Genomic DNA, 25,797 nt, shown 5'->3' with positions numbered 1-25,797 from the left:
AAAAAGGGACTTAGGCCATGAGTAAGAGAGAGAGCGGCCCTAGAAAAAGGAGAAAGAAGGAAGATAAAACTAGGAAAACAGCGACAACGGCGGAAATCTGGAATGAAAATGGACCTGCCAGAGGGACTTAAAGTGAGAGGAAGGTAGGTTGGTGGAAGAAAGAGGCAGGAGTTGGAATCAAAGGCACCCTCGTATTCAGCAGCCCTGAATGAGGCAGCACCGGGGTGGGCTTTTAAGAGTCCATGCACTAATTTCTCTGTTTTTTTAATTTACTTAAAAAATCAAGCTGTGTATAGGACTCAAACACCCATTTTGTGTATTTTCGACAACAAAATAAGCCAGCAGCTCTTAATTTAGCATTCAAAGCCTTCCTTTAAAAGATCAAGATGAATAATCGAATCAAAAATACCTATGCTCAGTTAGAAACTGCCTTCCCTTTCCAGTTCCTCGAATAAAGGATTACTGCCTGCGATAGATTATATTGGACTTTAACAATAGACTGTTTGCAAGAACAGGGCAGGACTGATGCAGTATACACATTTGCTAGGATACAATATTCTGAGAAGCAAGTATCTTTCACAAGGACAATGATTCAAAAAACACTTGTAGATTGCTATGTATGTATTTTTAACCTATAAGTTATACAAATGTATGTGTGGGTGGCCCTTTCGGAATCATTTCTCAAGTGTGCAGTTCGTGTATATTTTAAATTAGCTGTGTAAATCCATGGTATTCTCAAAAATGCTCACTCTCGCATCTTTGCTTACCCCTTGGTAGGAATTTGCTGTTTTTCTCCCCCTCCTACACCAGCTATGTGTTTTGTGCACAGATGTGTGTCCTTCCTTATACTTCACACTGTGCATGGACCTTTCAAGGATCAGTTAGATGTGAAGAGTGGAACTGGATTGCAAAGTGTATGCCCCCTCCTTTAATTTACCGTGTGGATGATCACATGAAATTCCCTGACGGCTCCATCAACAGTGCAGGGGAAACACTCACTGTCTAATTTAACAGCATCACTACATATGCATAGCACACACCTTAGTGTATACACCACCTTAGGATGACCAAGCTGTACTGATTTGGTGGAAAAGTCCAGTTTTACCATCTATCTTGGCAAATGTCAGTGAAGTTAGCAAGCATCCCAGTTTTCACAGGGGCGGGACCGAACACAGACGGAAGCAAATATTCAGGTGTTCCAGTGAAGAACTAGTTAGCAGCCCAAAGCAGAAAGTAATCTGGTAAAGACATATAATACTGTGATTAAAAATTGCATTTAATTCCAACTATTTCCCATTGTCTTTGTTTTCTTTGTTGATGAGAGCTGTCAAGTATGCCATAGTACTATCTCGATGTTTGCGGCAAATCATGGTTTTTGATTTTCAAAATCTGGTCACCCCAACCAACATCTCAGATATTGCTTGAATAGTCACCTGTCGTTCACTTTGTGAATCAGGTGTAAACAATGAATCCATATATTGTGAAATTTTCCAGGCTGGTCAGATTATATCTGGAAAACCTTTGTGAACCCGCTCTGTGTGAATAGATGTCTCTTCATTGGCCTCTCAACAGAACTAATCAAAGTATATCAAGGCCATGTAGATAAATCAAACTGACAACCAGCACCCTCTTATTTAATTAGTTAAAAATGAAAGTTAGGTGTCATTGTGCCCTCTGAAACTCCAGCCAGCACATAATCAGAGAACACGGATATCATGGAGCAGAGCCGGTCTCCTGTGGCTAAAACATTTATACAGAATAGAACTTGTGATTTAGAACAGATTTTTTCTGGAAAACAATAATAGAACATCATCTACGTGCTCACAGAACCCATAAGAATCCATAAGCGTAACACATTCGGAGCGTGCAGCAGTCAGTACGTCATCTTAGAGAGCCAATGAAGTGGCGGAATACATTGAGGAACTTCCGCATGAAGGACAGCAGGAAGCCGAGGGCACAGCGTCACCGTACTCGACGCCTCTTGTTTGTAAATACAATTTCCAGATGTTACAGGGTATTGTTCTATATGACAAAAAACATGTTTTCGTTAAATGTGTGCGTTTTTGTCTGTGTGTTGGTAAACATTCCTGTTGAAATCCGACAGACACCTCACCATACTCGACTGAAAGCACCTGTACACAACTATTTAGGAGAAAATACATTTATTAGGGGGGTGTAAGACCCCAAACAGCCCCCCTGAAGCTATGCCCCTAATGCAGTCTAGCGCACACACCTCCTTAAAGTGCTGTAAAGCGTTGCTGAAGAAATACTCCTAGTGTGACCAGTTACTTGTATTTAGGATAGTTTATATTCCGTACATACCACCATTTTATATCTGTCTAAAAGCATTGGGAGTACTAGAAAAAAACATGTACAAAAAAATCAAGGCAAAGAAGCTCCCGGGACTAGAAGTTGTATCTTGTGGTCTTAAAGGAGAAGGTGAGTAGACCGTGTTGGACTACGTCATTAGCTAATTAGCTCTTAAGATGTAAGCCGCTACAAAATACTCCGGGTTATTTAATTAAGCGATGAAAACATGGGACAAGTAATGACTGAAAGGGGCTGACCCCAAACCAGTCCCTGTGTATTTCTTTTTGAGTCCTGTTTGTATGGGGACATAAACTGTGGTGGGCAGCCAGAGCTGTCTGTGTCCAGACTTGAGGATTCCGGCTTACGGTCAGCTTCCAGGCTGCTCTTCATTTCATATCCTTCTCGCTGCTTCAGCACTCCATACGTGAACCAAAATCTCTCTCTTACTCATCTTTGGTAACCGACATGGTCCTCCTTGGACAGAAATGTTATGTTTCATGATTTACAAACGCGTCCTCTCCCACAGCGACTTCTGCTCGTGTCGCTGGCTCACCTTTGACCTTCACAAATCCCTGAAGCTGGCCCCTTGATTTGGCTTGACTTGCTTGAAAACAGTATCATTTTAAATTACAATTCTCACTCACCTTTGTTGACATGGACTGAAATGGATGGAACCATCCCAAGCCACCTGCGTTTACCAGAGATCTTTCACACTGCAAATCATATTTGTTTTGGGGTGGGGAGTGGGGGGCACACAATACCACTGGTTGACATGAGAGGGAATGTGACAGTTCCTTTTTCATGAAACATATTAAAATACATAATGGAAATCTTGCAGCGGAACAGTCGGGCCTGCTCTGCCCTCAACAGACAAAACACAACGCGCTGCTTCTTTCTCGAATTCCTTTCATGTAATAAGCCCAATATCACCTCCGCAGTCATACAGGGAATACAAGCATAACGTTTTATTATGTTCTTATTTCAAATGCTTCAATTGTTGCTCTTTTACTTTGTTCCAAGTGTATACCACCCCATAACTTTTACCTCAATTGTTTATTCCCATTATACACTCAGATTTAGGCTGCACCCAGTCTCTTCCTTTACATTTATTAGGATGTCGCACCGAAATGTAACTAACTTCATCATAACTCACGTTTGACCATATCCGTTAAAATAATGGAAACCAACCAATTAGAAAATTCGACTGCCTCAATGCTCTTCTTGCGACATGCATCTCACCATCTTGCTCAGATTTGAGATCTGTTTTTTTGTGAAAAGGGCAGATTACTTAAATTATGCTTGACCGTCATGTTTTGTGATATTAGCATAATCCAGTGTTTGAAACCTTTCTGTTTTCCTGACTGACCCCTGAACAGCCCACTGAACCGTTCCTTTTGAACTGTCCCTCCTCGCCTGTGCCTCCCGTGGGGGTCCCAGTTTCAGGAGTAATATTTACCGATCAGGCCACCATTTAACAGTAACTTCGTTTGAGCACAAAAACTTTCCAATCAATCAAAGTAATCTTTATTTTGGTCGTAGACCATAAAAGATAATCAATCCTAAAAACATACATTGTTAAAAATAGATATTATAATTCATAAAAAGTATGTTACAGTAAAGATTACAATAGTTCATAGACAATTCTTTAAAAAACTTTCCAATTTCTATGTCTTGTTTAAATAACATGGCCTCTAAAGGGAAGTATCAGTCCTGAATGATGTTATCTTAGGTCGCAGCGCAATCACATACAGTTTTTCAGATCCGCCATAAATTATATATATATACTTTCTTGTCATTCATAAATTGCATGGTACTGCAATGCGCGTGTGGTTCAGTGACTGATAGAACATCGGTTGAGAATGGTGGGGGTCACATAACAGTTGATGTGCACCAAACACTAATGCTTTGTGACCCCCACCAGAATGGACCGATGCCTATGTTCTTCTGTACATGATTGTACCATAGGTTGACTAGTCCTGTATATAAAAAAGATCTGTGCACCAAGTCTAAGTGCATCTGTGCTCGCAGACTCTCTTAACTCGAGGAATTAATCTAAAGTGCGTTGGGCTAAAGCTACAGTGCCTGAGAAGGCCTCGACCACAGTGAGAATTACCCCAAATGGACGTGCATCAGCACTTTGCGATGCATATTAGGGCCGAATGTCCCACTGCAGGCCCACCCGGTGGTTTCAAACCACCGACTTGCTAGTTGATATTCTAGTGCATGAGCAGCATGACTCAGTGTGCACTGTTCTGAAGTAGATTTCTAATCTAATGAATATGAATGAATATATTAAACCTGAGGTCCTCCTGCAGGACAGCATCCTTGAATTCTGCACCCTTCCTCCACTCATAAATGAAGTGACAGAAGCAATGTAGGGGCACAGCACCTATACTACCCCCACAGCTCTTCCGACCATGGGTTCATACTGCTTAGCAGTGTGCTTCTTCTCTGCAAAGCTGTTCAGCTCCTCTCCAGGGGCAGAAAGCACTATATAAATACAAGTACATGAACAATATGATTGTGTCACTTGTAATTGCGGTTTACGTTGAATAAACCAATGGAAATAAACTACCAGACTAGAGTGGATTATAGTAGAAAAACCCATGGATGAGCTTTGTGCATTCTTGCATTGTGGAGTAATCTGGATAATCTAAAAAGATGCTTTCCGTTTGTGTTCTCCTTATTTCACCTTTTACCTCTCCTTTTCATGTCTTGCCTATAGACTGCTTTATCTGTTTGTTGGGAAACAAATCTATTGTATTCAACACAGATTTAGAGTCGGCTTTGTGCTCCCCATTTCTCAAAATTCAGTAACTTTATTATATATCTCAGTTCCTTCCTCATAATCCCATGGCTTTCTTCCCACATCATGTTTGTGTCCTTCCCAACGAGCATTAAGTTCTCACAGTGTTGATTGGGTGACTTGCATCCTTCCACTGTTGAGGTCAGGATCTTGCACTACAGTGCATGAAATTCCATTTTATCTTCCTTAGGACGCCTCTCCCCGATCCCTCACTTCTTTTTGCCTCAGTCTCCTTATTAATAAATATCCTCAGTGCTTGCTTGCCCCTCTAGTTCCTCTATGCCCTCACCACCACCAACAGCTGTGTCAGCAGGCAGCCATCGTTTAACGGATTTAAAACAATTAGAAGATGGCTGCCTTTCGTTTACATGTGCACACATACTATCTGGCCATGAATGGTATATCGAATGATTAAAAAAAATATTTCCAAAATAGCCATAGCAAGAGTGCATTCGTGGTGGCTTTCCTTCAATGATTTTTCAAAAGAAAAATCCTTCCGAGCTAGTCACTGCCTGATCACCTGCATACATAGTGGCCCTCTGTAAATGGTTTTTCTTTTGTTTTCAGACAAATTATTCAAAGATGCCCATCCGGCATGCATTAGAATTGTTTTCCAAGATGGGCACCACCCATGCGTGTACGAATGGCCTTCTTGGAATGATTTTTCTTATGACAATAGAAAAAAACTTCCAAGATGATTGCCTCACATACGTGTGCACTGGAGGTGGCTGTCTTAGAATAATTTTTCTCAAAAGGAAATCAGCCTGCAATGGCGCAGTAGCAGCTTTCACACAACGACAGTGATCTGGGTAAAAAAAAAAATCTTGGCATCGTACAATATGTGTCATGTGCGAGAACTGTTGGCTTTGCCAATGCTTGTTAGTTTCATGATACTACAGTAAGACCTTTCCCTGATGTCCTTCCTTTACCATTTTTGGTTGTAACTCTCTGTGTCTAATTAAGTGGGCAATTCATTTAATCACTATCACGATACCCGTCACATACAAAGAAGGAACACTGGGATCAGACATAAAGGGTGAAAGATTGACACATACAAGTCACATTGTAAGTTAAGTCTACTGAGAAGGCCCATTCACTGTTCTCTATAGGTACATACATTAAGTTAAAATTGGTTCAAAATATTACTTATATTTTCAGTGTTTAGTAACAGTGACAAAAACTCGTTATTAAATGCTGCATCTGTATTAGGGTTACTGTCACACACAACAAACATAAACTGCATTAAACATAAAAGTTTAACTTGTAAATAGACGGACCTACTGGCTTTTTCTATCATTCTTGAAGTTCCAATTGTTTTATGTCAAAATTTTAACTGCAAAAGTATGTTCAAATAATTCATTTTTGCATGTTCTTTACACATTGTTTTCTTTCTGGGTATTGAGTTTGCAATAAACGGCGACATACAAACGCAAATACAACTTTCGTAGAGGAAGCATTAAAACAGCCTCACAATAAGGGTGTAACAACTATTCTCATTTGGTGGTGCCCTCTCGATGCACAAAGCTGTGTTTTTATGATTGCTTACACCTGAAAATTCAGGAAAAAGTTTGGAATATAAGTCCAAGCCTACACACAGAGATACCTTTCTCAGTTGCCACCTGTGTTCTTGACATGTTTTTCGTAAATTGTACTAATTGACATACTGATCTTCATGCATGGTACAGAGGTAAGCCTAGATTTCTTTTACAAAAACATTTTTTAAATACATTTTAGGTTGAAAAAGAAAAAACAAACAAAACCAAATGGCGAGGCAACACTGACTAGCACCCGAGGAGCGTCTGCAAGCAAAACACTGATGGTGAAAGAAGTCCCCTCAAATGAAGCTCCAAAACAAATCACTGCAGAGCAGAACTCGAAAGCAGTAGTTGAAAAGGGAAATGGGGAAGAGGAGAAGAAAAAGAAAAAGTGTCAAGCAAAACAGATCAGGCGGACGGAGCTAAAGAGATATTACAGCACTGGTGAGTCATACTAACATCTATATTCCACTTAGTTTTTTCTTACTTTCAGTAGCATATGTGCATAAAGAAAACCTTTGCTGCCACTGCTCACCCCCTGTGATCATAGGTCACAGAGGGCAGAAAATTGAAGCAAGGGAAGATATTCAGGTATATGATGAACAGGGGTGCAACTAGACTGAAACTTCGGGGGGGGGGGGGGGATCTAACACATGGATTAGCGTACACAGAGACATCATAAGAGCCAAATCAAAATTACTCGTGGGGGGCTCCTTTTGCTTTTCGGATGTAGTGTGTAAAACACCGAGTCATTCTTTGAGACTACATGTGGCAAATAGTGCATTTTAAAGCAAAAAGGGTCAGTAACATTATTCTCGGCATAACATGATTTTGGGGCTCTCAAGGAATTTTAGCACAGTGAATGACAAATGTTCTATTTTAATACACTTTAGGCCAGTAAACCTGGTGCAATGTGAAACACCAGATTCTATTTTACATCACAATCTCGGCCAAATCGTACACTCCAAACACTCTGGGCCAGTTGTGTCAACCTCACTAGTCTTAAAAAAATATCTTACAAGATATTTCACCATCCTGCAACCAAAGGAAGGTTTTGAAAATTGGAAGCAAATAATGCAGTTTAAGCACATTTATTTAGTTTGTGCTCTGTTCATGCTTCATTTACCTGCACACCACACTTTTATGTCATTTTCTGAATATGTTCGTATAGTAAACAGCTTTGTAGCTGTTTGGGGGAAGCTGCCACATATCCTAGCTCTATAGCACAAAGAATTTGAATATATATCATTTGGTACTTTGTGACAACTCCCACCAAAGTTTTTTGAATTTGAAATGCTTGGGTAGTCATTTAGCAAGAAACACACCCATGTTTGATGAGATTTGCTCTAATGGAATACATTAGGGATAGAAACTGAGCACACAAGCTTGATTGTAAATGATACCCCCACATCACAGATGGGTGTCAATCTGGCATTGCCAAGGGTAAGAGGTGTTGACCTAGTTTGCCATTTAACACTCACCGCTCTGCACTCAGTACCCCTTGTCTAAGTGAAAGGTTCAGAAAATAAACATAGCTTTAAAATTCTTATGTACTTTTTACATTCCAGTCCCTCTAACTAGCCTCTGGGCAGCAAATAAGTAGCTGTTGTGGAGCTAAGCATGGGTAAAGGGATCAACCTTAGAGGCCACTACAGCTATTGCTGCTATTTTAGTGAATAAATGCCATGGCAGCTCAGGGCGGACATTCACACCTGCAACATACCCCTGAATACAAATGGGAGCAGATTATTAAATAGCAATAACATTCGTGAAAATAATTTGCAATAGTGCTCGAAGAATGAGAATGTATTAACTGATAACAATGTTTGCAGAATTCTATTAAAACGTATGAAATACGACTTCTTGGGGTGGAAGATTAGTAGCAATATGACAAAGTAATCCCAGAAAGAACTTTAGATGCATGAGTCCGTCGTCTAATAAGAATGATGGGGCTAAATCAGAACAATTGCATAACATTTTGGAGTAATCATAGTGTGAGAAAAAGACTGGACTGCAGACAAACTAGTCTTTGCTTTGTTGTGGCAGGCAGGAAATTAGGTACAATCGCTAGGCCCTGCAAACCTAATTCCATCCTCATATGGGTTAACAAATTGGCTGATCCGAGCAGGAAGCAATTGCTGCAGAGACAGAAAATACCTTCACATAGTATTATCCATTTTAAGTACTGCCCCTCCTGCTAACATTGCCTTATGACCTATAAACTATTGCTGAAGACAAGACAACCATGCTGGCCTCTGGCCTCAAAGAAGTCATCTCTCCCTTCCACATTCACTCCTGCTGTCTCCTCAGCTAAATGTAAATATTATAGCGAGGATCGTGAGAGCTCTGCATTGAGGCCCTATGTAGAAGGCGGGCAGCTTCTGCTTCTAAGGAGGAGTTCTTGGCCTGCCCTAGTATCTCCTGCTATCAAAATACTTGGTCAGATGTTCCTCTTTCAAATCAATTTTCATTACCAACAGAGGAATTCAAACAAAGCTTCACTGATACACTCTGACCAGAACTCTGGCCTCGAAACTGGCATCCCAGCCCTTATTCATTTCCTTCAGGAAGCTACACACCGCTGGAACTTCCTTCTCTTTCCATAAAGCAACATTTTAAAACTCACTCCCTGCAAAGATAAGAAACATCCAAAACCACCTCAGATTCAGGGATGCAGTAAAGACCTGGCTATTCCGTAAAAGGCCACACCCCTACTGCAAAGCAGTCCCAAGACCTAACAACCCCACAAATTTGAGTCAGTCACCTATGTACTGGTGATAGGTATTTGCATCTCTCACTCCTCTTGGCTCCATTCCAAGCTTAAGTGTATCTTACAATATTGCATACATATATCTTTTCCCAAAAACACATTGAACATTTTGCTCATTGGGACTGTACAATTTTGTACTGCAGACTACGTAATTCTACTTAGGCCCTGATTACAAGTGCCTTGGAGGAGAGTGTGATATCTATTGCACATGTTAAATTAGATATGGAGATGGGGGTCTCAATTTATTGAGTGTGATAAATAGCACCAGTTGTGATTTTTTTCTAAAAATAGGACATAAGATACAGATTTGAGTGTTCTCTGCACCAAAAACTACATGGTCTGTTATTTACAAGGCACTTATCCCCCAGAAGGTTTTCCCAGGTACATTTTGGCAAGGGAAACCTTTTGAAATTTACCTGGGAAAAATGTTGTGGTTGTGGGGCTTTCAGTGTGGATATGTGCTTTATCATGAGCTACCATACATTTAGAAATTAACTAGGCCAAACATAATCGGTGGCTTTAACCACTTAAGTTCTTATAACACAAAGTTTTAAGCACTGTACAAAGGTGGCACTACAAACTACATCACTTAAAAAATATATCTCAAACGTTTTTGAAAAGCATCATTGATGGTGCCTTTAAAGATGTACCTTATTCTGAATGACTAACCATTACTCCACAGTACACAACATAATTAAGATATCTGCAAGTGCTGTGAACAAACTTACCTGATGCCCTTCTGTACTTTTGAGACTTTTTTTAAGAGGGGGTTCTAGTATACACCACATTGTAAATTTTGCATTGCTTGAAAACTGTTTACGCTAAAAATATACATTTATATTCACACAAGCTACGGGATATTTTATAGTTTTGCAAGATTGGGTTAGGTATTGTATCGATCCCAGGAGGATGAAAAGGTAAGAAGCCTTTGTTGGAATTCAAATCCATGTCCGGCGGGCTTTAGGTCTCTGTGAAAGTTGAGTTGGTTGAGTGACTGAATGTTCAAGCCAGGCTCGAGATAGATTCCTTGCTCTGGCACACCTTGAGGTCCTCTTAGACCCTTAAGACCAAAAAGAGCCAAGTTTGCATGAGGCTTTTCGCAGCCACTCACACTCTAAACTCATGCAGCAAGAATTAAAAACAAAGCATTGACCTGTGATGTAAAACAGTAGAAAGTAATAGCCATCTAGTGTCTGAAGTTCACAATGGGAAACCAGAAAAACGGAGTTAAATCCCAGCTATCATGCTTGACTAAATGGTGTGATCCTAGGCAATATTTAATTGCACCATACCTCCTTTTATTATAGCACATGGCAGCACCTTGAAATACTTGAGCACTGTATAAAAAACATCTTGCATTTTATTTAATAGTCTATAATTCTTCTGCATGTATAATAATAATCTAGGCCAAATTTGGGGAGCACATGACAACTGTCTTGCCTCTTAGTGGCTTATTTATTGGATGTTGGCATCGGGCTGTGCAACAGGACACCTTGCAGAATGCAGCACACATAGAAATAGGAAACAATGAGGAGAAATGAACATATTTCTCCTCGTTACGCGTCATCATGTGAAGCGTACGAATTTGGCACTTTTCCAGGTTTACATGACTTTGTAAATCAGGGGCAGCGTCAAATTCCATTGTTGTTGCGTTAGAAACCCCACTGCAAGGCCTCTGGGGCGCAGAGTAAGGCAACACAGTGATTTGTGCTGCATCGCCTTAGTCAAGATTTATGAGGCCATTCAAAACCATGCAAAGGGGCTTTGTGCTGCATCTAAATCGAAATGAGAGCCCTGCGTCATGCATGTACCAGTTTCCCTGGTGCAAAAGTAATGCAGTGACCTCATAAATAAGGCCATGAATTCAGTAATGGCATTGCTGTTAGGGTGGAGTGGCATGAATGTTAATGATAAAAACTATCTCTTGTAATAAATACTCGTCAATGCAGTGATATAATCTGATATACTAAGGTGAAACACTACATTTTAAAGAACTGTACTATTTAGAATTTTGGATGACATTATTATATTTTTGTATAATGTTTTGTTGCACAATTGAAATGACAAACATTTTAATTGTTTGAATCATGCACGGACTCTTAGGGGCTGATTAGGATGGTGCGGGGACTAAGTCCGCCCGCCACCCTAGCGGTGCTGGGACCGGCCGCCAGTGGTTCGGCGGTCCCGCACCTGCAATTAGGATACCACCGTCACCGTGGCGGTGGCATCCTCCATTCCCAGCATTGTGGCGGGAGGTTCTCACAGCACCGCCCGCCACAATGCTGGGAATGCACTGTGTGCATTGTCATGCACAAGGGGACAGGCACCGCGAGGTGCCTGCCACCATGTCCATGACAATGCAGGAGGGTACCATAGGTACCCCCCATGTGCACCCTCCCAATACTCTGGGGGCCCGCAACGGGCCCCCGAAAGCAGACTCCGCATGGCTCTCCGTGGCGGGGTCTCCGCCATGGAAAGCCATGTTCCGCTGTCCATGCTAATATAGATGGCGGTGTCTAGCAGACACCGCCACCATATATAGCCCCTTTTCCGCCCGGTCAACTAGTCGACCGGCGGACAGTCTTTCCGTCCGCCGGGGTCCCCCCCCCCACCATACTAATATGGCGGGGGAAATAGGTAGCGGGCGGGTAAGGATGTAGGGCGGATCGCCACCGCCATGCGGGCGGTGGCGATCCGCCCTACATCCTAATCGACCCCTTAGAGTCAAATCATATCCTTCGCTCGGTCTGTTCTCCCTGTTAATTTGCTGGCTCATCCAACTCTATGTAAAAGGTATCTATATCGAGATAAATATTTTTGAAATGTTTTCTATTACATTTAGATCGCACTCCAAGCCGCTTTTGTCATGGTCTTATATATTTGTTGCAACTCATGTTGCACTGCACTTTAGGATTGGTCTCGGGCCACTAAGAAAATAGAAGAAAAGACTACAAATATTTATGTTGCAATGCCATGCACAATTCTAATTTCCTGAAAGTTTTCTTCCCAATGGAAAATCCTTCAGGCATATCATATCACTATCTTTGTCTAAATTGCCCTGTGACGGGTGCTTACTGTGCAGCTTTTATTGCAATGAGGATGTTGCAGGGCACCCCTGTTGTGCATTTGGGGATGGGGCAGGATCTGATAACAGGAGCTTTGATCACTGCTGCTGCTTTCACACCTCCTCCATGGCCCCATTAAGAGTGGTTTAAGCAGAGCAGTGAATGAAAAGTGGGCACCTGAAAGAAGAAAGAACGACAGTACACCTGGCTTTAAACAGACGTCTTTCAAGTCTAGGTGACTGCTTTGGAGTGACTGACTTGAAGGTAGGGTGACCAACTGACATGGGTGCAAATTCAGGACGGTGTGTGTAAAAATTCAGGACAAAGGGTCCAAATTTAGCACAAAAATTCAGTACAAAAGGTCAAAATTCAGGACAAATCTTTGTGACAAAAGGTACGTTTTACAGACACATCCGTGCCATTGTGAGATGTAAAGCGGAATGCATAGGATGTAGCTAATTGGGACCTGCAGTGCTGGACTAGAGTGCGGTCGTCCGAGTGGCCAGCTTTATGTGTCAGATCGTTTCAAGGATTCCATTTCTGTTCAGCTGGTGATGACTTGCATAGGGGCTGGTACAGTACTGAGTAATGGATAAGACCCGTATACACTGTTAAGGCATAATTGCGGGGCAGGAGTAGGCACTGTCTTTTACGTACAGAACATTTTCTATTGAATGGAAGCAAAATGCTAACATGCTGTTTTACTGATAAAACTATATAGCACACAAATACTAATGTGTGGAAATGTGGTTTCAGCAAATATGTATCATTTGAACATCACCAAGTAAAGTGTCTTGATTGTTTTGATCCTATTAAAACTCTGTTTCCAGCACACTTTTGAATTACAAGCAAGTGGTCCATTTGTGATTTCCTAACTGTTACAAACAAACTGACAGCTTACAGCTTTTGTTTTCCCACCCACAAGAACATTTGGACAAACATGGTACATTCTACAACACATTTGTCCTTATATATCAATTGTATTAGCTTCTACAGCATAGTAAATGATGAGTTTACTATGTACCAGGATATGACAATCTTTAATGGGGCTCTTCAGTGATCCTCTCACTATCGCCAACAGTGCCTCTTTCTCACATGTATCATTTTTTTATAGCGCCTCTCATACCAGTGTAGGGTGCCAGAGCTCTTTACATCATACACACATACAGAGCCAATGAATCATACATGTGTAAATCAGTGTATAGAAAATGTTACATAAGTCAACGGGGCCTACAAGGTGTAGGATGCACGTCCCCCATACTGGTGGTCTGAAGGAGCTCAAACTCAGGATTCAGAACATAACACAGTAGTTAGCGTTGACTTTAATAATAAGAATTTATTACTAACCAAACAAACCTTTTTTAACAACATCAGGATAATGAAAAACTGGGAAGAAAACATAACTTTGTAACCTGTACCATGCAGCTTGGATGCAGCTCTCTGATGGCAGTTCATAGCTCACTGTGCTAGGTTACATATGTAATTTAAGAACTGTACAGTAACAAAATAATCTCAGGGACAAAGGCAGTGACCCACTGAGCTCTGCACATAGAATACTGTTCTTTGATATGCATGGTACACATTCTTTGCAGCAGGTATATTAACCCTCTGGCTTCCTTAGAGGATTCAAAACTGCCACTAAACGAAACTCCCATCTCTCTCTAGCAGGTACATTAGTAAACAGAGTTATCGTGCGACTTTTATTGTTGCATGAAAACTGCTGAATATACAAGAAACTTGCTGTGCCAGCCCCCACTATCAAAACTGCCCCCACCACCCTTTCAGCCTCCCAGGAAAATGCCTGATGCGGATACAGCCAGTCTGGCCTTGCTACCACCCTCCAAAGGTGCCCCACATCTTCACATAGACCCTCTCTCATGTGTATTTAATTTCTTTTATAGTGCTACTTGTCCGAAGTATGCACGGCAGGGTGTCAAAGTGTGTTACATCACACACATATTATATAGAGACAATGACTCATAAATGTGAAAGTCAATGTATAGGAAATGTTACTTAAGACATTGAGGGCTACAAGGTGTAAAAGTCAGATGTCATCCATACTGGTAGGCAGTAGCGTAGTAGCGTGGGTGTGGCCACAGGGATGGTTGCCCCGGCGCAATATTCTTAGGGGTGCAAAACGTTAAAATAAAAAAACATTTGTGCTGTAAGGGACTCAAGTCACGTCGGTGCCGTTGTCTGCAAGTGCAGGTTATTTAGTCTTGCCCGCCTTTCCCGGCAGAAGGGCTGCATGGTGCCATGCCCTCATGCATCTCTCATGGCCTCGGGCAGGTGAAAGGCTGCTTGCGCTGTTTCCCGGTGGCATGAGCGCAGCACCACCCAGTGGCACAACAGTGGAACGTCTCTTGTGGCACCACGGCGCCGTACAAGGAATTCGTTTCTGCTTTTTGGTAGGCAGAAGGAGCATTTCAAGCCAAAGTTCCACACTTGCTGCCTGACGTCATGAGTCAGTTTGGGATGGTGGGTTGAGTCACCCGGGGTGTGGCATCCATTCATTCTTTCATCCATCATTCAGTCTTTCACCATTCATTCTGTCCTTCCATCTGTGTGCCTATCCATATTTAAACCTATTCAACCATTTCCAAACCTATCCATCATCTATCCTTCCATCCATCATTTCACTTATCCATCCCTCCATCCACCCTTTTACTCATTCATCCATCATCTATACATCTTTTCACCCCATCCATCCTTTTACCCATCCATCCATTCACTCATCCATCCAACCATTTACCCTCTCAACCCTTCCAGCCATCCTTTCACTTGCTCATCTGTCCATTCATCCATCCATTCACCATTTCACTCATCCATCCTTTCTTCCAGCTCTTCACCCTCCCTTTCAATCATCTATGCATTCTTTTACTCATCCATCCTTACATCGTTCTTTTCACTCAGACATACACCCATTCATCCATCCATCCTGTCAATCATCCAACCATAATTTCACTCATCCACCCATCCTTCCATTCTCTCTCCATCCCCCTTTCACTTAGCCATCCTTTCACCGATCCATCCACCCAACAATCCATCCACTCAAGAATCCATCCCTTGAGCCTATCACTCTGCATCGATCCTTTCTCTCATCCATCCACCCTTTCACTCACCCCTCCATCCATCCAACTATCCTTTTGCCCATCTACCCTCCCTTTCACTCACTCGTCCATCCGTACATCCACCCTCTCACTCATCCATCCATCCATTCACCCACCCTTTCATTTATTAATTCATCAATCCATCCATCATTTCACTCATGAGTGGAGAAGTGTGGCTCAGGGGTTAGAGGCGGCAGAGCTGGAAGCTGAGATCGGTCCTGGACCAGGGTTCAATTCCCCGCCTCGGCGGGTCTTGGACTAAAAATTCCACGGACTCGATAATTCTCGCCCCGGTGCCTCCTCGACTCACTGGTTCACACTCTGCGACTCTGGGCAATAGCTTGCTTAATCTCCACAACGGCCCCTCGCGGCGGGATGCCTGACTTTCACCTTGTGGATACCCTGCTATCTCACAGGCGAATACCAGGACGGGTTCCCTAAGCAAGCGCCGGGAAACCCACAGCGGGTAGCTGTGCGCTATATAAGCTCAACTACATTTACATTTACTCATCCATCCTCCCATTCACTCGCCCTTCATCCACCCTTTCACTCATCTATCCATCCTTTCACAAATCCTTTTACCCATCCATCCACCTTTTACCCATCCATTCACCCTTTTGCCCATCCATCTATGTATTTACCCTTTCTCTCATGTATCCTTCCACTCCCTCATCCATCCATCCTTTCTTTCATTATCCATCCATTCACCCTTTCACTCATCTACACATCCTTTCACTAAACCATCCAGCTATTTACCCATTGCTTCTCTTATTAGCTGAGCCCTTGTCTGCAGAGTTACAGACATCTGAGGCCCATCAAGAACTTCCCCCTTGCTGTTGCTCTCAAAGCAAGAGGTGGGGCGGGAAGGGTTCACTGTGCCCCTGCACATAGGCAATCTGAAAACTTGGAAGTCATGATTCATGCATGATGCCCAGTGCCAGGACCTGAGGTGACCGTGACATGGTGTTGTTTCCAGGGCTTTAAGTGGGTTGAAAAAACTTGGCGGGTCTCTCCAAAGGGCGTGCCTGAAAACACAGTATCTAAAAATCTGAGCTTAGCATAGTGTTTCTGCCCGACTGGTATTCTACTACTTCTGTTATTGCATCCAGATATATACATCACACCTACAACAAGCCAGGACTATTGGCTTTGCCGGTCGTTGTTAGTAGCATAAAATAAAAAAGCAGGAACTATGCCTTTGTTGTATTATATATTGAAAATGTTTCAGTTCTAAAATGATGAGACTGTGAAAGACCCATAACCACTACTTTTTACCTTCATTCGCTGGCATCTTTTCATGAACTGGATTCTGTACTTTGCTTTCAACTCATTAGATGCAACATTTTTCTTTATGTACTGTTAAGAATGTCGTGCCCTAGACCAAGGCAGGAGGAGGCCCACCACATGCTTTAACAGCCCAGACTGGCCCATTGTCATTCTGTATGTGACAATCATCAGCCAGCATAAAGAATGACAATGAGCGGGGTGGGGCTGCTCTTGTGTTCCGAGTATGAGTGGTAGGGAGCGGAGGCTTCTCCATGGGGAACAGCACTGCTCCCGGCAATGCCCAAAATTACAGACAAAAGGCGTCCGTAAAAGGGATCATCACGGATAACGGATATGAGATCCAAATCACGGACGGTCCGTGAAATTTACGGACGGTTGGCCACCCTACTTGAAGGTCAGGCTGGCAGGCACCAACCCCAGCCCGGGCAGCCCAGGGGTTTGAAGCCCTTTCTGCCCAATGGGTGTTGTGCGCCTGATGATGAAACAAGTCATAAAATAACACACATAGCAGCAAGTCAGTGCTTCAATACAACAAAAAGTGACCCTACCGTAGCATAAATTAAAAAATATATATCATCTTTTAAAATATTTTAGAGCTATGTTCATTACGGCGCTAACATTCAGAATGCCACTTTCAATAAATACACTAATTTGTTGTTAGGATCTTAAGTACATAAAACACTTTTATTTAATGTATTTTTGCCATATGATAAAGTATATCCTACTGCCTTGTTATACTTTAAGTACTATTCTGATATTCTACTTGTCCTTCTCTAAGCATGCATCAATTTTACATTCAAATATGTTTAAGTTTGAGTGAAGTTTGCTATGTAGTTTTAAATCATTTTAATTATTAGCTTGATATTTTCATAAAGTTTTTTTCTGTTATTGGAGAAAGAAGGCTACATCATCTTTGTCTAATAGAAATTTGGTAGGGGCGGAGTCAATATGGTGGCAAGGTAGGACACCCTCCCTGCACCTCTGTCCCAGCTCGCAGAAGGAAAGCCCTAAACCCCAGGAGAGCCCTCATCCTCAGCAATCCAAGGTACTGCTGAATCTGGGAGCGTGGCACTGGAGCCAAGAAACGAGAGAATCTATGCATCCTAAATGGCAATCACAATTGGCTGACGTCTTACCTCGCTTCTATTGATTACTACATTAAGGCAATCCTGCCTCACCAGACACCCAGACCACCTGATTTTTCCATGCAATAATTAGACCCCTTCTCCTCAAATCCTCCTGAATATACCACGTAACCCAGCACCACCCCTAATTGGTTCGCCTGGACCACGTAGGAGGGAGGGAGGGACATAATGACCAGAAGCGAGGGAAGATGACTCAGAGTAATGCAATTACCGGTAAAGTAATTAAAGTAATACCTCATCGTCGCTTCCCTTCATTACTACATTGTGATGTACAAAGCCAATCAGGACAACCAAAAAGGCAAAGCACAAACTCAAGAATAAGAATTATAAAAGACAAAGCCGCAAACCACCAAAAGCCGTAGATGTTGCTTATTCATCTTATGCAACTAATACCCACTGACAAAGCCAATAGTCCTGGCTTGTTGTAGGTGTAATGATACTTGTTGTAATAATTATCTGGAGGCATGAATGAAGCAGCAAAATACATGTCTGGCGGCACTCTATGATATGCACAGATTTATATAGTTTACATGTTTTTAAGCCACACCCGTAATTACATCAGCCATGCCCCTTTGAAAGAACCCCCCCCCCCCCACCCCCCATTTTTTTCAAACCCACTTAAAGCCCTGCTCTCAGGTCAGTATGTAGCCCGTTTTGTTTGACTAGTTGTTGACCTGCCTTATGGTCAGGTGAGACGGTTTTTACTGTTGATTTTTATGATATTAAAGCAAACATTGCCTGCAAACTCAAATCAGTGCAGCCTTCCATACCTTGCAAAAAACAGCATGTCTTTACAAGTTGAAAACTGCCCTAGTTTGCAAACATAGGACACTTTTCTAGCTAACAAACTCACTAATGGTGGGCCCTTTTATATTGGTACCGGGGCCTATTTTCTATCCCAGTCGGATGCTGCACGATAGGCAGGACCACTGGAATTATGTGATTGTGCGGTGGCAGCGATTTATGCATAGTTATGCATTTGACGCATTTGCCACATAATCTATCATCAGCTGCATAATCTTCAGATTTTAACAACAAAATTGCTTTCCATCTCAAACGGTTCAAAAGTTCCTAAACGCGTCTTTCTGCATGTGGGAAGGCACTTCGAAAAGCTGGAATAGTCAACTTTCTGTTCCCACTGCTAAATTTGGATGTTAAATTAGTACTAATGGGGTGCAAGCAAGACCCAAACAGTGTTACCAAGTTTAAAAATGGCAAAAAAAAGTAATACTATTTCAAAATGTGCCACATTATGCCGCATAATTTGCCTTTTCTTGCCACATAATTTACTCACCCTGCCACATAATTTAGCCCTCTCCTGCTGCATAATTCCAGTGGCCCTGATGTTAGGGTAACCCATGGAAGTGATTTGGTTCATGTTTATATTTCACATGCTTTACTTAATCTTGCATTCCCCAAGAGTGCTAGCTTTTTCCAGCATGTGTGTTTCTGTATTTCATTTCATAGCATATTACTCTTGGTTGATGACTCTTGGTTGATGCACCCTTTGTACTGAGTCGCCTTCAGGTGTTTATAACAGGCTACAGTTGAGCACTTTGGAGTTGAGGCTGCAGGCAGTACACATTTCACACTGTGCCTGTCTGTGGGTCAAAAAGGTGTTCAGATTACATGATCATTCAAAATATGGCCTCTCTGCAGAGCACAAATAGCAATCGTCCTGCATTCCAGTTGTGATTCTATGCAAATGTGTGTGAAGGAGCTACTTATTGGTCAAAACAATAAGGTGAAAGTAAAATAATTTGTTGTTGTTACTTATTTAGCTTAAACAGCTAACAACCATTGACAAAACCAATACTCCTGGCTGTTTTTAGGTGTATGTCAGTTGTTGTGTAATATTTCTGGATTCAGTCGCAGAAAGCACAGAGATGAACCAAAATAACAGTCAGATGGAACACTATGGGAATCACAGAAATGTAAATTATGTGTTTAAGTTACGCCCTTAATTACATAGTCCACACCCCTTTTATAGACCCACCCTTTTTTCAGCCCACTTAAAGCCCTGGCCTTGTGGAAAGGGAGACTGGGGAAGAGGAGAGATAGATGTAATGTGTAGAATCAGTGCAAAAAAGGTGGTAGAGAGTGAGGTGAAGGGCACTGAATGCAAAAGACAACGATGTAAGAGGAACAGAATCCATGCAAAAAAGGTAAGAGGCAGGGAGACTGGTGAACTTTGAAATGCAGAGGTCCCTAACAAAACATACAATGATTTGTGTTGTGCCAGGCAACCGTAACCCTTCACAGTGGTTTGGGGGATTCACCCTCCCAAGAATACTTTGAAAAGTGGCAGAAGATAGTATCTGTGGCTCAGTTTCCATAAAAAAGTGGTCATGAAGCCACATGTGTGATCTATTCTAACCAGTCTGAATTGCATTCCTGTCTTTTCACTTCTTCCTTCTGTAATCTCCACTTCCCCATGGGCTCCATTTTACCCTTTCATTCAATACACTTTCCTGTCTGCAACATTCTCCCCCAGTAATCACCTCACTGTGTACTGTTCTCAATGCGCAATATTCTGCTTTCTAAGCTCCTTTCTCTTTGGTATACCATTATAACTCCATTTGTACCCTACCTGAATTGTCTCCTATTTTCCTAGAGGACAAAACAGGAGCAAGAGCCATTGCATGTGGGTCCTAATGTAAACCATACTGCTAAACCGGATCAAAATTCTTTTTGCAACTATTTCTGCCATACCTGGGGCAAAATTACCCTGACCAAAGAGGATGCTCAAAGTTATCTCCGTCTGGACTCAAAGTATATTTTCTACGATTTCATTGTATTAAATTGAACTACCCTTCTCATTATTTCTTGCCTACTGGTGGCTTTAGCTGTCTGTTGTCAGGGACCTATTGTGTGCAATACCAATATTTACATTGGCCTTTGGGTCAGCCTATTTCTTATCATTGGTTGGCCTTCCTGTCAATCTCATATGCTTGCTTTTTATTCAATTACTTTCCTTACTCTTCTTATGTCTGTACCTTCCCTGGAGCATAGCTTGTTTATCATCCTTTTGCTTAGATGACTTTCATCCTTCCAAGGATCACATCAGGGAACTACCTTTTGCCTTTTTCTTTTACCATTCCAGAAGAATACATTTGTTTATGTGCTGATTCCCTCTATATACCCCAACTGTAACAGGTATATTCATGCTGGGCTTTAACTTAGGAGCAGATTTTACTTGGTTGGTTTGATTTTATCTTTTGCAGTTTGCATGTTGCATGAAAGCCCAGGACTGGCACACAAAGGCAGTATTTATGCCGCTGGGGGATGGGTAGGCTACAGCACTCAGCTAGCATTTGAGGCTAAAATGTACTTAACATTACTGAATTGAGACGTTTCTTCACCTGGAGGCACATCTGTTTGTTGGGCTGCGACAGAGCAACAAATGGCTGGAGCATTTGTTTCAGGTTAGAATCCTCTGGAATGTACATTATGGCTTGCCAAGTATTTTTCTTTATATGTTAAACAACTGCCTCATTTTTACTTCTGGCCCTTTCAGCCAGCCCTCTTCATCCGTTGGTCTTTTGTTGTGTCATGCACATTTTCTTCTGCCCACTCCAGCATACTGCATGGGGGAATGGGTCAGTCCACTTCAGCCACTGGCTCACTTCACTGTGAATTATGACACTCTTCTCTTTCACAAGGAACACATCCATTCATAAAGTAGTGCCCTTCATTATCTTGGTGTACCCAAAATATATTGTTGGTTTTAGTTTATGTTTATATTTTATACTGGCTATAGTATGCTTTTGAAGACCGAAAGATGCTTTTGCACTAAGAAGATTTTTGTTCACCTTGGCAAGTCTACTACCTCCCCCAGAAATATGTTTTACCAGCCCAATGACAAATCAAAACTGAAAAAACAGAAAGGCTGGCAGCCAGTTCCAGACCTTTTGGCTTTACCAAAGCATGTTTTACATTCTGTTCAGAGTTTTCCTGGGTGATAAGTATTTGAAAATAAACTGTAATTTATAAAGTTTAAATACATTGAATTTAGTGAACAGTTACCTTAAGATATGTGTTTTCTTTACAATTAGTACTTTTAATTTTTTCTTTTACTTTTTTCCTAACAATTATTTATAAACAAACATTGACAAAACCAGTAGCTTGACCCTTTCATTACAAGGGTGTGACCTACTAGTTATGCCAGTGCTGTTTTTTAATATGAGTAGGTATGTTGGGTTCAACATAGGATAAACACCAAGGGGTCGATTAGGATGTAGGGCGGATCTCCACCGCCCGCATGGCGGTGGCAATCCGCCCTACCACACCCCCTGCCCGCCACTCATTTCCTCCCCGCCATATTAGTATGGCGGGGGCACCCCGGAGGACGGTCTGGTGACCGGGCGAAAAATGGGCCTGATATGGTGGCGGTGTCTGATAGACACCGCCATCCATATTAGGAAGGCAGCGGGAAGCAGCCCACAGAAAGGCATGCAGATTGTGCTTTCAGGGTATTGGGGGGGTGGGGGTGCACATGGGGGGTACCTATGATACCCCCCTACATTGTCATGGACAAGGTGGCAGGCACCGCGCGGTGCCTGTCACTTTGTGCATGACAATGCACACAGTGCATTCCCAGCATTGTGGCGGGCGGTGCTGTGAGCACCGCCCGCCACAATGCTGGGAATGGAGGATGCCACCGCCACGGTGGCGGTGGCATCCTAATTGCAGGTGCGGGGCTGCCGCACCACTGGCGGTCGGTCCCAGCACCGCAAGGGTGGCGGGCGGACTAAAGTCCGCCCGCCATCCTAATAGGCCCCCAAGTGTAGGTTTTGCTATCTACTTTTCTTTAAGAAGTATGATAGTTTCATCATTTACGGAAAAAGGTCTCAGGTTGTGAAACTGTCACTTTTGTCATGATCCAACATAGAATTCCTCTGTTGCGACTGGGCCTATAAGTGGGCATTTTTGATTCGACCAATAATATTATTTTTATACAGAGATTGTCAATCTCCGTATTAGAGTTAACTGGGATAAACTCCTTCTTTTAATTGTCCTGTCCTAATTGGAGGGAAAATATGGAACTGTTTATTGGTCTGCAACCCTAGAGCTAGATCCAGCTTAAATTATTGTGTTAATAATGTGTAATCATCCTTGCACCCTGAGAGGGAGAAGGTGGAGGCTTATTCAAGGGACCCTTATATTATGCAGTCAGTGGTTGAGAGAGGTGATTGGTAGGGGCTGGTATTGCTAAATGCCTAGGATCGTATGGTGTTGAATTCCAGCCCATCAATAAAAGGATCTTAGGTTGAAATTATTTAGTCAGTATGTCTTGATCCTAAATATTGTTTGCGGGCTGCTTGAGACCTGTCAATCAGGCCCATTGTTTAAGTAACTCTAATTTAAGGAGATCTCTGAAGAGCGAATAGTTTGTGTGCATCAGTCAAGGGGTAAAAAAAGTTAAGATTCTGTGGTCGATTCTAAGGGCCCGGCCACATGTCATAGTCATTTGAACTTCTGTTTCTGGCGGTATACTAGTAGATATGTAACCAGTGCCGATTTCTAAAACATACTGTCCAGGTACAGACCACATTCATGACACATTGAGACCACCCAATGACTGCATACACTTGACCTGAGAGATTGTGACTACAGTGTATTTATCTCAATATTAGCAGCATTACTCTAGCTCAAGTCAGACCATAATTGTTAACTGGCGACATAGGGCGAGATATGTATTGACTGTATTCTCAAATCTGATAACTGTATGTGTACTTAAAATTCAACAATGTATATCAAGCTCTGGCTGTATATGAAGAAAAAGCTAATGATCAAATCAAGAATCAAAATTTGGCTTAATAATTAAATGCTTTAATGAAATTATTGTCCATTTATTTCATTTAAAGTCCAGTTGTGAACCATTGTGCTTTTTAACTGTATGAGATATGTGGCTCCAGTGACAGCCCGTAATGTGCAGCAGGTGTGGGGTTGGTCACACACGCATAGATATACACAGGCACACACCCATTCACAGCATGCATGCACGCACAAATTTAACAAATATTGGCAGCTAGGGGACCCGTTACCGCACTACCAGAAGTGTTTCTTGTGTCTTATGCAATTGTTGCCCACTTCTAATGACCAGCTACCAGTTGCTCATACATTGGATATATTTAGACACAACTGATAGGCAACAAAACAAAGTACCGATGAGAGAATTAGCACATAGAACACTAGGAGGCAATTAGACGAGTAGATGCTTTGCGTGTTTTTGTAACCCTTTAATCAAATTATTTTTCACGGAATACAGATAGGCACAGCCAACTTGCTTCGCCTTGTTACAGGCTTCCTCAGGGCAAAGTCATATATCAGGTCATCTTAGGTGGTTCTAAACAGACACAGCATCGCAAATGATGAAAAAGTGTCCAATACGGCTCTTGTAATAGCAGTGAGCTTGAGTTCGCTGTAGGTCGCAGGTAGAATTAGTAACAAACTTCAAACTTGTGAGTGTGAGAAAGACATCCATCTATGTTAGGCCGTGTTCGGTATATTGTATCCGGACAGCCAACGTTTGTCGTGTAGAGTACACAACGGTCATGCAATAGGCAATACTGATGTCAGTAAGGGAATGAGTTCTTCTTCTACCTTTACCGTACATGCCAGAGTAACAGGTTGAGGTCGAGTCTAATGATCCCTGCACAGTTTAAGAAAGTATATTATGAAACTGAAAGTAAATATTTCCCCAATGTGGAACTTACCTACACAACTGCTAATTTAACTGAACATTGCCCAAATTGGTGGTCCCAAGAAACAAAAGCACAGAACAAGGTTTGTAGTAGGAATAATAAAAGATCTGTCTGTCGGTTACTGGCTCTTCGTTCACAGTGTACTGTTTTGGTGATCTCCCAATCCACTTTCATGATCTGCTCGATAGACTTTAGGAAGAGCTGCCCAATGCACACACCTTTTTCAAATATCCTAGGATGTGAGCAGAGCATAATTTGAGAACAAATACACTACTTGGATGCTACCTCCTGAGATGCTGAATGAAATCTAAATGTTCAAACCTGAGTATAAAGGAGTTCTATTCATTTTATTTAAATCTTTTTTTATTGACATGTTCTCATTTTAAACATACAACATGAACAATGCATAGACACCATGAATAGCTACATTCAAGTGATGCGATATCAAGTACAGCACAGTGTAAATAGGTGAGCCATTCAATAGGATACCGAGAGAAGACTTGTGACAGTGTATGTATAGGGGACTTATCAATGTCAGAGAGTCTCACCACTGAACTGTCTTTTAGGCGTTCTAGACATCCTGCAGAGATAGGGTACAACAAAATGAGAACAACTTAATCAAAGGAGGGGTAAGAGAGTCGCTTGAGACCTGCTGCCGTATGTGGGATAATAGAGTGGACCAGCACCAACAGAGCTCAATGACAGCGTCAATATGAAGCGGGGACATACAGCCCAGGGAATCGGTGCTACTCAACCCATGTGCCCAGGAAGGGTGAGCGCTGGGGAGCAGTCCTGGTCATCGTCTCATGGCTTTCCGGTGCCCGTGACTATGACCTGTAACTTCGACACCATAGCATCCCATTGAGATGCTAGGGGGAACTTTCTGATACCGAGTAGGTCCTCCCTACACAGAGCCACCTTCTCTGCCCTAGCCCAGTTGAGCAGGGACCGGTGCTGTGCTAATGTGTGAGGTGCCAGGGGGGATTTCCATCGCTTGGTGATCAAGCGTTTTGCGACTACTAGTCCCAAATCAAGAAAGCAGGTGGTAGCCCTGTGTTTCTT

General features: G+C 42.2%; 1 protein-coding gene across 7 annotated transcripts in view; it reads left to right on the top strand.

The window, feature by feature from the left end:
* Positions 1-25,797, top strand: part of NCOA7 (nuclear receptor coactivator 7) — an 830,008-nt gene that overhangs the window by 267,991 nt on the left and 536,220 nt on the right. For all 7 annotated transcript variants that reach the window (XM_085611678.1, XM_085611685.1, XM_085611679.1 and 4 more), the window contains exon 3: positions 6,851-7,095. In XM_085611678.1, coding sequence (XP_085467804.1) covers positions 6,851-7,095 — 245 coding nt within the window. The remainder of the gene's footprint in view (positions 1-6,850; positions 7,096-25,797) is intronic.

This window comes from Triturus cristatus, chromosome 6 (assembly GCF_964204655.1).
Source record: "Triturus cristatus chromosome 6, aTriCri1.1, whole genome shotgun sequence".
NCBI classification, from domain to species: domain Eukaryota; kingdom Metazoa; phylum Chordata; class Amphibia; order Caudata; family Salamandridae; genus Triturus; species Triturus cristatus.
The sequence above is the reverse complement of the archived record's forward strand: the minus strand, read 5'-3'. Positions and strand labels throughout refer to the sequence as shown.